Source organism: Cydia fagiglandana, chromosome Z (genome assembly GCF_963556715.1).
Source record: "Cydia fagiglandana chromosome Z, ilCydFagi1.1, whole genome shotgun sequence".
In the NCBI taxonomy this organism is placed as follows: Eukaryota; Metazoa; Arthropoda; class Insecta; order Lepidoptera; family Tortricidae; genus Cydia; species Cydia fagiglandana.
In genome coordinates this window covers 30,822,162-30,836,455 of record NC_085959.1, presented here as the reverse complement: position 1 = coordinate 30,836,455, position 14,294 = coordinate 30,822,162, and the positions used below count along the sequence as shown (strand labels likewise).

Genomic DNA, 14,294 nt, shown 5'->3' with positions numbered 1-14,294 from the left:
AAGTATAATAGGTAAAGAGAGCCCTCTTGAAGCATTTTATGGAAACTCATTTGAAAGCGCCATCTCTGATTCTCCCCGGAAACTAAGTATGTATGTGTGCGTGTACAACTACATATGCATCCATACGTGTACTTTCGTCCCACATAATATTAGGTCTACTTGGTCGGTTTAAATGTCCATTTTTTGATTGGTTTCTTGTAACAAATAACTATAATTGTTTACAAGAAGTCAAACAAAAAATGTACTTGTAAACCGCCCAAGTAGACCTAATATTATGTAGAAAAGGTTTTAAAGAGTGGAATGAATATAACAGAAACATAATAGTAAGTAGTAGTAAAGTATTTTATTGCCTTCAATTTGGTATATACGTACTATTGATTTGCTTGCAGCTTCTGACTCTATATCCATTGTCTAAGCAGGTACCTCCATAATATGCGCTCCAGTTCCTCCCACGACGTGTCTTTAGCGGAATCAAGACGCACGATTTTTTGCAGAATGTCATAGAACATGTTTGTCGTGACCAAAATTAAAATTGCACTATTATAGTTTCGAACTTATACACAGGTCCTTTTCATCGCTATTTGCAGTGAGCGCTAACGATGGAATTTTTCATTTTTCGTTCGAGAATATCTAAACCTCCCGGCATTTTCTTGAGCACTATTAAAATTTTTAAACCTCCAGGTGTTGTAATATTGGGAGGCTAATTTCCCTATTTTCGTATTTAATGCTTGCTCCATTTTTACTCGGTTACACTTTAAAATTAATAGAGAATAATTATCTTATATAATTTGTTTACGACATTTATTTTGGTCTGACAAGTAAACAACAGTTGCTAAGTAACCAACATTATAAATAAAGAAAGGTCTTGACAAACTAGGTATGTAACCTTCTCAATGTTGTATTCATGCCTTAAAATTTTATCAATTTTATAGTGACACATCTAATGACGTAGTTTGCATAATCGGAAGTCTGCTTTACGCAATTTTTCTTTCTTTCTAAATTGACGCCATCATCCGCCATCTTTACTGACGTTAACTATGTTCCGAGTGTCCCCCCCCTGGGTAGAGGTCAGCAAATGCATGCTACCTGAATAGCCCGCTCCACACTCGTGCGCGAATCGCGGCGCGAAGCCGCGAACGCGAGTCTGGAGTCGATTTTGCATATCAGCGAACTAGACTCCACACTCGCGTTCGCGGCTTCGCCCGCGATTCACGCGCATAGTCTGGAGGGCGCTAATGATGCATGTTTTAAAGTTCAGGGCATAGGTTATTGGCTTCTGAGTTTGGTGTATAGTATAAGGGAATATCTATGAATACTTTTTCTATTGGGTCAACCCCAAAATGGACAAAAATTCGGCAAATCATAATGTCAATGATTTCTGCAGAGTAGCAGTTTTTTGGGGTTTCCGGGTCGGCCCCATAGTAAAAGTTGTTCAGTGTGGTCTAGGTAATTTATATATAATACCAGAGATATATATATAACTCCGTATAAGATAGATAAAGTCTAAGAAAAAAACGTGCCTCGGATATCAAGAATAAGTCATTCTCGAATAGATGGCGCCATTATAATTTATACCTTTGGCCTATTCTCGGTTAGATGGCGTTGAGGACACTGTTTGATATTTAACAATTTTAACACATATGAGTGAAAGAACTTGGGTCAGTATGGAACAATAAAAATTAAAAATCATTTATCCGTAAACATATTTTGATTAATTTATACATTTTCAATTTTATTTTAAGTTTTAATCGTGTGTCGATAGATGGCAGTAAATGTACCGTGACTACAAAATTGACAATGACAGGACCCCTCTATACTATCTATTATTTTTGATAATACTGTGTAATGTGTATGCAGCCCTGGCCCCAATTTCACATCGGTGACAGGTGCGACGAATTGTAAAATCACTATTGCTGACGTCACAGGCATCCATGGGCTACGATTACCACTTACCATCGGGCGGGCCGTATTCCTGTTTGCCACCATCATTGTATTATTTAAAAAAACTTTATTATATCGGAAAAAACAGATATTTCTCCTGCGAAATTTCTGACAATTGTCAAAGATTTAGAAGAATTGTAGGTAATTCTTGACAGGTAATGAGTTATATGTCGGGATTTCGTGACAATTGTAGTGTTTCTTGTGACAATTGTCATAAACTTAGAAAGAGAAATATCTGTTTTTTTCCGATATCATAAAGTTTTTTTTAATAATACAATGATGGTAGCAAACAGGAATACGGCCCGCCCGATGGTAAGCGGTAACCGTAGTTCATGGATGCCTGTGACGTCAGCAACAGTGATTTTACAATTCGTCGCACCTGTCACGTTGGTGAAACAGGGGCCTGGCAGTATGGTCAAACATAACAAAAACACCCTGTATGGCAATAATGCAATAATGCAAATATTGCAATAATGTGCAAATTAATAAAAAGACTTGGCAAACTTACTATATTACTTTATTAGAATGTTGTACAAAAGATCAATAGGTTCGTCGAGGTGATGCAGATAGTAACCAGTGACTGCACTTAAAAATCTTCCAATGCCTAACATCGCGCGCTGCGGCAGCCATATAAGCCAGATGTAAGATGTAGGTACCAAAAATTATGCACAAGTTGTGGCATTATTTGGAAACCGACCTTGGCGTCTACATTTTCCAAATTTGCTGAAACTATGACTGGCTACTGAATGCTGGGGGCCGATTTTTGAAATTCGACCACTCGATTTCGTGTATTTCATTAAATGATATCTCCACTACTAGGCGTTTAAATTCTACTAATAGAATTGAAATCGAGTGGTCAATACCACTAGATTCCAAATTTCGATCGCTTGTATTTCAAAAATTAGCATTTCGCCGTTTTCCACCAATTTTCGAGCGACGAAATCGAGCGATAGAAATTCAAAAATCGGCCCCCAGGTTACGTTTGACGCCAAGAGCCGTCTAACGGTTTCATGGCAGCCAGCTATTCCAAGAATTTCGTACGAGTTGTTAATGTGGCATAGAGGTGACAGTGAAGTTGCTGGCCAGCGGCTGCAGGGTGTGCTTGACGTCGAGAGCCGTGCGCGGGTCGCGCAGGGCGGCGGCGGCGTGCGCGAGCTGCAGCGCGCACTCGGGCGGCGCGCCGGCGGGCAGCGTGGCGCACTCGCGCTCCAGCGCGGCGCCCACGCACGCTAGCAGCTCGGAGAAGCCTAGCGAGATCGCGGCGCGGCGCAATCGGTTCAGTTCCTGCAACAATTTAGGGTTTAGTCTTCGTAGTCTGTGTATAGAGTCACATTGAATGGGAATACAGTAACATTTCTATAAAACATGACGTCACGGACGACGTCAACTGTAAAAGCAAATCAATAATGTGTAAAATCATGATAACTTATTAGCTAAACTTTATTACCCTAAGAAAAAATCGTCCCCAAATCAGACAGCTGAGGGCCTACCGCGAACCACGTTCAACGTGTTGCCTCTCTGTCGCGCGTGTAAATTCGTACGTAAGTGTGACAGGGAGGCAGCACGTCGAACGTGGTTCGCGGTAGGCCCTCTGATGTGGATGTTGCTGTACGCCTCCGTACGTTACGAGGTAAAACTGACTGTCGAAAGTCGTCTATAATGCAGTGCCTAAAAAACATATGGCGTAGTCGTAGTACCTAAAGCACCTTCTTCTTCAGCTGTCGAACAACAAGACACGGTTTGTTCTTAGAATATCCATCTTATAAAATCAAGAACTCTTTGCTATTAGGTGATCGCTATAGATCAACGCTATTAATAAGAAAGGGATTTGGAGGGCCAACGCTGGTCAAATGTCTCCCCAGATATATCGACGCGCATTTTGCAAAATCCGATAGGAAAAAACTTTATGTCGGCGCAACATGAGCTAAAAAGCCGTCGACGCGTCGGCAGGCGCCGGTCGATGCGAGCCGAGCCGAACGACGATTTTTCGCTCTTATTGTGCGGACTTAAAGGTTTTTCCAATCGGATTTTGTCGATTTCGCGTCGACATATGTGGGGCAATCCTAAGTCTTACCTTGTAGAGGTGCTGCGTCTTGTCTGGCAGCTTGCGCGCGTGGCGCAGCACCTTCTGCACGTCGGCGAGCAGCGCGTGCGGCCGCGCCCACGCGCAGCCCGCGCCGCCGCCGCTGTACGACCGCCACGACCGCACCGGGTACGTCTCCGCTGATAACACATACAATTTGTTGTTAACACAAACTTATACGCGCTATTAAATTCCTGAGCTTGTGACTTATTGTATTTCTCATTAGTCATTATCTTACACCTGAACTAATTCTCATATTATAATTTTAGTTTAATTCCGTTTAAAAGACCCCATACAAGTTGCAAAGTTACAATCTTACGATGTTTATGGTGGCCTTTCTCACTCGGTCGCTTGCCCACTCGGTTCAGAGTTAGCTTCGACTGATTCTACTATACTAGCCCTCAGCCAAACTGACGACCGGTGTCGTAAAACTTCTCATTCATGCTTACGTGGTCATGCCAAGAGCACAGAATAAATAATAGTACTAGGTACAGAAGACTCACTCCCTAACAAAACGCGTCTGTTACGATCAGCACAGATATGGCCGCTAGGTGGCGACGACGCCACGCGCGGCTTATGGCAAACCCCAAAATTGGGGCCGAACGGATGTACTTTTAGCTACCTGTAGCAAAGCGACGAAATCGCGGAGTGAGCCACGCCTGCCAAGAGTGAGAGAGATAGTGATATGACCTCGGTCGTCAGTTTGGTTGAGGGCTAGTATATATACTTTCAAAGTGCACGAGCCATTTGTTGCGTTGTTTTTAGTAGTAGTGTTTTAGGCTCCTTATAGGTACAATTAATCATGCAAATTGTTGGTATTACTATTTAAAATTGTAGTTTTAATGAACTCGTTAAACATAAAACCCAAATTACACATGTAAATAGGCTAACCGACACTCGATTTTCCGCCGTCCATTTTTTCGGAAACGACACTGATTGAAGCGAACAAGAGTGATCGAATTATGCAATTAAGGCTATTGTCAATTCCCCGGCGGTATAGACAGCAATTTTAAATATCTGTAGCAAGGCAAATAAAATTTATGTCTTGTGTACGTATAACTAGAAGATGACACTTTAGGTATCTGTTACAGTTAGACTAAGAAATGCCTGCAACGATTTTGATAGCATACGCAGTGCAAGTGTTATTTATGTCATAATTTCATAGAAGATTGACGTTTAAAATAATACTTGCACTGCGTGTGTTATCAGAATCGTTACAGACTTTTCTTGATCTAACTCTAACATTTGTGTTTGAATTATGTTTATCATAAAGAAATCTTGTTATAATTAATTATAAGTACTATGGTACTTATAATTAATACTTACTATGGTACTTATGGTACTTTTGTTATGGTACTTTTAATTAATTATAAGTACTATGGTACTTATAATTAATTATAACAAGATTTCTTTATGATACTAATCCTAATTCGATGTAAGTATAAGTTCTACGCGGACAAACCGCGGGTAAAAACTAGTGTGTGAATAATTAGCGTTCACGTCACGTCATCGGCATCGCCTGGCGTCCTATTATGCACGTCCGCATAATGAATCTCATCAGATCGATACAACGGAGCGCGCACAAAGCGAGCCACTTAGCAGGATACCTGCCGCGTGCCCAAACACATGTTATTAATATGCATAATTAATAATCAAATTATATCACTACGCCTACGTGAACAGTAGAGACGCTTGCAAGTGCATGAAGTTACCTGTATTAGGATGATACACTTAATATACATATAAGTATTTTGCGACTAATTCACTTAAGAGATTATATTGTTTTTTTTGTGTAAGCTAAGAAAGATAAGATCGAGTATTAACTGCCACTCGTAAATTCGTCCGCGTAAAAAAAGGTAATATTCAACCTCATTTTCGCAATTAAAAATAATGTTAAAATTTTCAAAGTTCTACTTTTGATGGTTTACACGGTGCGTTATCTTATCGTTTATAGGTTTTTGTTTTTGAAAATGCTTCGCTTGTTCGTTTCTTTTTTTTCCGTGCCCCTTTGTATAAACTTTTAATTGCAAACAGATTTCTTATTTTTTACAGTGTTGCCAGAAGAAAAGCATAATATGTAGACAAATATTTGCTAACATTATAAAAATATTTGCAAATAACTCAGACGAATAAAAACATTGCAATTAATGCCCAATGTCGAATAATTACTTATTTCGGCCCATCTCTACCTTGCACCTTCGACTGTTCGACTTTTAAACTTTTCATTACAAACATTTTGCATAATTTCACCACCTTTACTACTGATTCAAAATGTCAATAAGCATAATTTTGTTTACATAATCACAGGCACAATGACACGTTATTCACTTAGCGAGTGCATTGTTTCTTCCAACTGACGTCGAAAGAACAAAGGCAGAGCAGAGCCGACGGCGGGACAAAACCACTGAATTAGCTGTGAAATTTAACGAGCACACAGTTTCGGTGCACATTGTATTGCATATGAAAATGCCTTAATATTTAACGTTTGCTGCACTAGTTTTGCTCTTATTGTCCTGATGTAGGCATCGTACGTTTCGTTACGATTTTACGTGGACGTCGTTCATTTGGGTAGTTTTATGTTATATTATATGGCTATAGATATAGTATTATAGGCCTTAGATTTAATTATGTATAGGAGCTAAAATATCCTCAATTCACAAACTCTCAAACAGAAGCGAACCTATAGAAAAGTTGCATTCATAGTCGAGCAATTAATTACTAACCAGTTTTAGTTAACTCTATTATTATGAGCTGAGAATACAAGAACTTCGGACAAAATGATTCGCACACACTTATAGGGTACGTACGCACTTTCGGTTACAACTGCAGTGGCGTGATACAATTCATTTCTGTGTGTAGGGGGTTAAGAAGTGCGTATGACGAAGCACTCTTGTATACTAAAAACGAAACGCGCACTGCCGCAGTTACAACCTCATGTGGCCTTTAATTATCATAACAATAAGTATTGATGTAATTTTGATCACAAGCGAGCCGCTTAACAAGATTAGCAGCTGACTGCATCTGTAATGATATGATATGATTTATGATATGATAATGTAATGTATATGTCGGCGGCTGTTCGTAATATCAGGCATATCATGAAATTCCTAGGCTTATCGTCAAACGTGAAAATCTATGACTCGTTCCCTGAGTCTGGGCAGTTTGCCCTTTGGGCATCTGAAGCAACCTAACGAACTTATCCTACCCATATATTAGTTTAGTGTGACTATCGTCAATACTTCCGGAGTCGGGAGGCTCTAAGCAATGTGACTTTACTGGTCGCGCTTTATTCGTAAGGTGCGACGTCGAAGCCCATTTGGATCTCGGAGATCGGTGCAGTACGGTTTAACACCTTTTTTGTGCCAACCATTGCATAATTTTGTTGTAATCCGTGGATAATGTCGTTGGTTATGCATTAAGTTAATTTTAATTCTACTACTAAATGTAACACTGTATTGTATAGCTGTTTGTTATCCCTAAAATGCATAAAATAAACACGTGTATCACGGCCCCGCGGGTCCCAATATAACTCAGTTCGATGTCGGGGCTCGGAATAGTCTGTAGACGACTTCCGTTCCATCTACCGTTCCATTACGAATATTACGATCTGCCTGATCTTACGATCGGCCGCCAACACATATATGTATAGTTACATGGCGGTGTGTTCTCGTCGCAGGTGCCCAGCTGGTCGAGCGGGCCGAGCCAGGGCGCGGCGGAGGCGCCGGGCCGCAGCACGCACAGCAGCAGGCACGAGCGCCGGGAGCGCGACGCCTCGTTCCACGCCACCAGCGCGCCCCACCAGTCGCCGCCCAGCTCTACTATTGCCGCCATGTTTTCCACCTACACATAGCTTCGTTTTTAAGGTTCCGTACCCAAAGGGTAAAACGGGACCCTATTACTAAGACTTCGCTGTCCGTCTGTCTGTCACCAGGCTGTATCTCACGAACCGTAATAGCTAGACAGTTGAAATTTTCACAAATGATGTATTTCTGTTGCCGCTATAACCAGTGCCGGATTTAGACATTTGCCGCCCGTAGGCTATGCCGATTTTGCCGCCCCTATCCGCCTCGTTTATAGGTTTTTTAAAGTACTTTCCTGTCAGAGGAGTTTAATTTTATAGTACAACACACCATAGCCATATTAAAATGCATATAAGGTAACGTCACAAATGTCACATTCTAGATACAAATTTATATGGGCCGTTTTTGTCACTCAATCAATGACGATGCAACCTCTTTATATTTGCCTGATCTGATCGGTGACCGGTGGGTACCGCTGGGTTTTGGCCATTGAGAATCAAGGTGAGGCATTGGCAGTCAGGCTGGATATAGCTAAGGAGTTCGGTCGGGTCTGGCATTGAGTCTGCTCGAAAGACTATGCCCTACAAATGGATCGCTAGCTTTTTATCCGGTAGACGCATATGAGCCGTATAGTAGACGGAAGCTGCTCCGATAGCGTGGACATTACCGCTGGCGTTCTACTAGGTTCTGTGCTATCATTCAATGATATGGTCAGATGGGTCACAAAAAAATGTAGTTGGATAAACGAAAACGCGAGCGTAGCGAGCGCGAAATTTTTTCGAGAAAATAGTACGTAGGTAAATTTTTAGGGTTCCGTACTTCAAAAGGAAAAAAAACGGAACCCATAATACCAGGAAGATACAAGAATCGACGACCATCCCAAATTTACAATGTATATATATGTAGTTCGTTTTTTTAGCATTAGAAAGAACTTGCAAGAAGGTAAGCGATCTTGACATGTCTTTTAATTGAAAAACGCTTTATAAAAATATAAAATTATTACTTATGAAAGCAGAAGAATATAAATGATCGTATTAGATTAATGATTGTTACATATTTGCCGTAACTTATTTATAAAATGTGTTTTTCAATTAAAAGACACATCAAGATTGTTTACCTAATTTGTAATGCTAAAAAAACGAAGTATAGTCAGATGGGTCACAGATAATGTAGGTACTTAAATGAAAACGCGAGCGCAGCGAGCGCGAAATTTTTTCGAGAAAATGGTAGGTGGGTAGGTACATTTTTAGGGTTCCGTACTTCAAAAAGGTCTTGACATGACAGAGGGCGGCAAAATCGACAAATTATGCTTGCTATTTAAATTTTACAAATAAATTCTGGTCTACCCTATCTGAACAGCACATAAAATATTGTTTTGACCCAAATTTGCCTAGTGGTAAATCCGGCACTGGCTATAACAACAAATACTAAAAACAGAATAAAATAAAGATTTAAGTGGGGCTCCCATACAGCAAACGTGATTTTTGACCAAAGTTAAGCAACGTCGGGCGTGGTCAGTACTTGGATGGGTGACCGTTTTCTTTTTGCATTTTTTTCCGTTTTTTTTTTGCTTTATGGTACGGAGTCCTTCGTTCGCGAGTCCGACTCGCACTTTCCCGGTTTTTATTTGGTCGGGCTTGGATTGGAAATAACCAATTCAGTCACGAAATTAAAAAAAAACACTGCATAGGCATACTGCCGGCCAACACTGCATAGTCATACTGATGACTGCAGTGTTGGCCGAAACGTTAATACAATTAACCATTATTGGTCACTAACCATTATAAATTGAACTGTCCGTACCTTAAGCGCTCCATGGAGTAGAACGCAGAAATTAGGCATCTTGCTGGGGTCCAACACTTCTTCATCCGGTGAACTGCCATCCATGCTCGACCCCTCCTGTGCAATACACATTTTACATGACAGCTACTCCATAGGCATCCACAGCCACATAGGGACCATAATTTGACGGGAGAAGTGTTACGCTTCGTAATTAGGAATAAATCCACCAGAGGCTCTTTCTTTAATTATTTGTGATTACTACCTTATATATTTCATTATCAAACAGACCTTTATAGGGGTTTTGGCGCCGTAATTTTCTCTGTTGGTAGAGTTTCCGTTTTGAGCTTGAGGCACCACTAAATGCTTGCTTACTGCTATCGGAGTACCTGAGACAATGCATATAATGAATTAATGTACGTGTATTAAAAATATATAGGTACCTACCTACATATATTTTTACAAAATTTTAAAGTTATATCATAGCTGTAAAATGAATTGCTGAATGAAATAGTCCTGTACTGTACACCATGACTTGTGGTAGCTGACTTGTCTAGTACTATTTTTATTTATGTTTCAAACTCGCTAACATACAATCCCATAACCTCCTTAGGAGCTCAGCTGTACAAAAAATAATGAATATTTGCCAGTGAAAGAACCCATACAGTGTAAGAAATGAAGACGATTTTGTTTTGTTCTAAAATCGTAAGACAGCAAAGAAATGCAGCTCTGTTTCAATTGCAAATGATTTAAATATCAATATACTTAATAAGTCCCATTGATAGGTCCTTGAGCCTTAGGAGGAGGATTGATCTGGTAATGGTAGTGCTGCTCGCACAGCCGCGTCATTGCGCGTTCCGATTGCGTCACACGTAAGCTACACTCACCCAGTTCGCTAACGTGCATGAACCCCATAATGTTGATCTCGTTGGAGAGCGTGTAGGTGGCGGCGTAGCCCTCGTGCACGGCGGGGTGCGGCTCCGGGAACAGCTGTACGCGCGCCGCGAGCTGCCCGCACTTCAGCGTGCACGAGAACTCCTGGTAGTGCTGCTCGCACAGCCGCGTCATCGCGTTCACCGCCTGTGTCACATGTCAAACTAAATAATTACGAATTAGACATTCTCGAACTCTATAGGTATTAAATAAAGAGGAAGGAACCAATGATAATTGTAGTTCATCTTTTATTTGCAATATACACAGGCAGGATCAGGCCGGAGCAGACATCATGCGTGTTATTGAAATTTGAAGTGCCATCACACATCACATATGCATTGATACTTATAGGAACTTGATGCCCTGTACCGCATTTGCCAATACTGTAATGTATTTGACAGTTGTGCATATGACCATATGTAGTTTTACATATTAAAAGGAACTGTGATGTACTTTGTGGCAAGGCAAGCTACCACAGTACAGACTATGTACTCCATGTATAAAAGATCCTTTGGCATTAATTAAGGTGTTCTTCAGCATGGCTAGGTTAATGGGAATTGTACATTAATTACATTATACTAACAGATAAAAACTTACACTGGCCACTGAAAGTTGGTCTAGGCAATAAACCGATCCTCGACTGACATTTCCACTTGAATTATTAGCAGAAGTAGCCAGATCCACAATTTTCTGGTAAAGTGGCATTGCTGTAAAATAAATCAATAAAATGATTAGTGTCATTTCCAAATATAAATAAAAAAATATTTCATCTTATTTCTATCAATTAAGCCATTTATTTGCTGACACCCAAATATTTATTTCTCCATAAATAGAGGCTCAGTCACCACACAAGTTCAAGAACCACTGACATAACATGTAAACAATGATTATATTGTTCAGTTATTTAAAGCCAAGAGTGCCAAGACAGTGTAAACTTGGCATGCCAGCATTTAAACTGATGGCAATGAATGAGAGGTGGACCTTACATGTGACACCCTGGAAAGGTCTAGATGGAAAAGGAAAAGACGGCTCAAGACTGCAAAAATTGGATCAAGCTGGAAGAGGCCTATAGACCTGTCATAAGAAGGTCTGGTGTCATTTTTTAAATATGAAATTAAGATATATCTTAGATTAAGTACAAATATTTTATATAGTATTCAATATATGCTATATAATCCTTTTCAATAGTTTTATTTCATGAGTAACTATTGTGGTAACCGAAGACAATATTATTGTGTTCTGTTAAATAGAAATAAATACGTTTTTTATTTAAACTTTAATGGCAATGATATTGTCACTGTGTCATAAAACTTGTATTTTATTGTAACATGTTCACTGCAGTATGGGGTAAAGGTGTGAAAATTGATGTCTGATTGTTATAATATAATAATTAAAAAATGATATATCATTACCATGCTGCAAACAGGGATCAACGGGTGAGACTATAGGCAAAATGTGAATCCTGACAGGATATGGTGCTGGCAGGGGCAGGTTTTGTATGGCTCTACTTCTACCAATTGGACCCGAACCTATACTGCCATCAGTTATCTGTACACAAAATGAAACAAATCATTAGTATATGTGTAACAATTGAGTTGCAAGGACTGTTCAACATTATATACTGCATAAAAACATTAATGAAAGTATCAATTAAACAACAAAAGGGTGATTTGCATCTTGCTCATTTTTAAACTACCTATGTAATTTTATTTGCTAAGTCTAATCGTCCTGCCTGACTAGTACTGTCTTTACAATAAGGGCACATGGGGCCCATGCCCAGGGCCCCCATCCGCAAGGGGGCTCCAAAAGAAAGACAGTAATAGTATATTTGATTACCCATAATAAATAGAAGATCATAGTAGAAAAATGTTAGTTTAGTTTGCTTTTATACTTTCCAATTCTTATGTGCCCAAGGGCACCAGCATAGTTTAGGATGGCCCTGTGCCCGACAATCATACTTACCAATATGATTTGCATGGGCGTCTGGTATCCCCACTCAGTAAGAATAAGCTGACTGACTCCAGCCAATGCCGAGTCCAGGCATGTTTTATCGCCCTCTTCTAGAAGTGGCAGTTTGTTGCGAATATTCTCAAACTCTCGAGTGAATGGAACGGCCACTAAAACAAAACCGCACAATTATTCGATATCTTAAAATCTTAAGGAAATTCTAACACCATTTATGAGTTAATTTATTACCTTCGCATATGGAAGAGAAAGTAACCAAAGCGACGTACTCTAGTCTTGCGTGAACACTTAGGAAATCCAAAAATGAATTGATAGCTGCAGTGGCAACTGTAAGCCGGGTATGATTTTCGATAGGGTCTAATGTGGGCACCGTCCGTGACATGGACAAAGACACGTCCAGTAGAATTACCGTCGGCATTTTTACTGTAAATTGATAATTCCTAATTATATATGGAAACCGGTGTGCATACAATACGTATAATAACGCATGTTTGACGAAAAACTCGTAATCGTACAAATTAAGCTTTGTTTATGAGTGAGTTGTCAAACAAAATGTCACTTTCGACGTTAGTAAAACCGCGCTATTTAAGCTATACTTAAAATCGCCACAGATTAAATGAAAATTGATGAAAATACACAAAGTCAAAAACATAGATCAAATGCGGAAAAGAGGAATTACTTATTCGCACGTGTATCGTACAATGTTTTACAGTACATATGGCCCAAAGAATATAATACTCATATGGCCCTTTAAACTTTTGACATAAACACGAAAAGTGCTGTTTCTCACACTAGTGAGGAAAAGTAGGACCGTATGTACTGTAATAGTTATTTACGATATAACAAGTGCGGAAAAGAGGAAATTCGAATTACCTATTCGCACGTGTATCGTACAACGTTTTACAGTACATTTTTTTTTTTCTTTGTATGGACTTGGGGGCGGTGTTGCCCGTAGCCAACGTCAAGTAAAAGGGTAGGAAATTAAACGCGGAAAGGAATAAAGGAACGGAATTTGGAAAAAGTGGTCAGGTCAGGTATAAGAATACAATGTGATAATGGTAAATATACTTAATACTATACTTTTATATTATTATGAGAGATGAACCATGCTAAGATGTTATATAAATCATGATTAATAAGCAAGGAAGGGATGTCTGTTGGAAAGGGAATATGTTTAGATTGTAAAGTTTCCATGAAAACAGTGCGATCGTACAAGGGACAAGAAAAGAATATATGGTTAATATCAGCCACCTCAGCACCACAGTCACATTTAGGATCATCAATAAATTTAAATCTAGCAAGATCAGAAGGAGTACTTGTATGGCCTAGTCTCATGCGTGTTAAACATGATATTTCGCGTCTATTGAAGTTTTTATTGTAAAACCACGGCTTTATAGGGATGTCGTTTTGGATCGTAAGATAATAACTTCCAGATTCTAAGCTGCTCCAAAACCAAAAGAACTCCCAGGCTAACCTGAGATATCTTTTGGGGAGCAACAGAAGATCATGGCAATAATTTTTATATGGAAATATATCACCAGAAGCAACAGCATCTACGGCCAGACGATCAGCTTTCTCATTTCCAGAAATACCACAATGACTTGGCACCCATACAAAATTTATAGTAAACCCTTTCTTTTCGCATTTTAACAAGATGTTTCGGATTTCATATAACAAAGGGTAACTGTTTGTCATTTTGAAAGGAGATTTTAATAGAATTTGGAGGCAACTTTTAGAATCGGAAAAAATTACACATTTATTTAAATTGAACATGCAAACATACTCAACAGCTT

The 14,294-nt window shown here is 39.5% G+C and overlaps 1 protein-coding gene across 1 annotated transcript; it reads right to left on the bottom strand.

Annotated features, from left to right (window-relative positions):
• Positions 1 to 2,441: 2,441 nt before the first annotated feature.
• On the bottom strand, positions 2,442 to 13,035 carry LOC134678240 (integrator complex subunit 14). Its single transcript, XM_063536709.1, has 10 exons — positions 12,733 to 13,035; positions 12,499 to 12,653; positions 11,949 to 12,084; positions 11,134 to 11,243; positions 10,491 to 10,683; positions 9,895 to 9,992; positions 9,628 to 9,723; positions 7,678 to 7,864; positions 4,016 to 4,164; positions 2,442 to 3,225 (listed from the first exon to the last, which is right to left on the bottom strand). Exons 1-10 carry the CDS (start codon positions 12,917 to 12,919, stop codon positions 2,989 to 2,991), a joined length of 1,548 nt encoding a protein of 515 aa, XP_063392779.1. The 5' UTR covers positions 12,920 to 13,035; the 3' UTR covers positions 2,442 to 2,988.
• Between the last annotated feature and the right edge of the window lie 1,259 nt (positions 13,036 to 14,294).

Excerpts from the sequence above, each read along its gene's own strand:
- LOC134678240 (XM_063536709.1), bottom strand. The coding sequence starts at position 12,919 with ATGCCGACGGTAATTCTACTGGACGTGTCTTTGTCCATGTCACGGACG. Across the intron at positions 10,684-11,133 it reads ACCAACTTTCAGTGGCCAGT|GCGGTGAACGCGATGACGCG; the intron begins GTAAGTTTTTAT and ends CATGTGACACAG. Across the intron at positions 9,724-9,894 it reads GCGCCAAAACCCCTATAAAG|GAGGGGTCGAGCATGGATGG; the intron begins GTCTGTTTGATA and ends TGTATTGCACAG.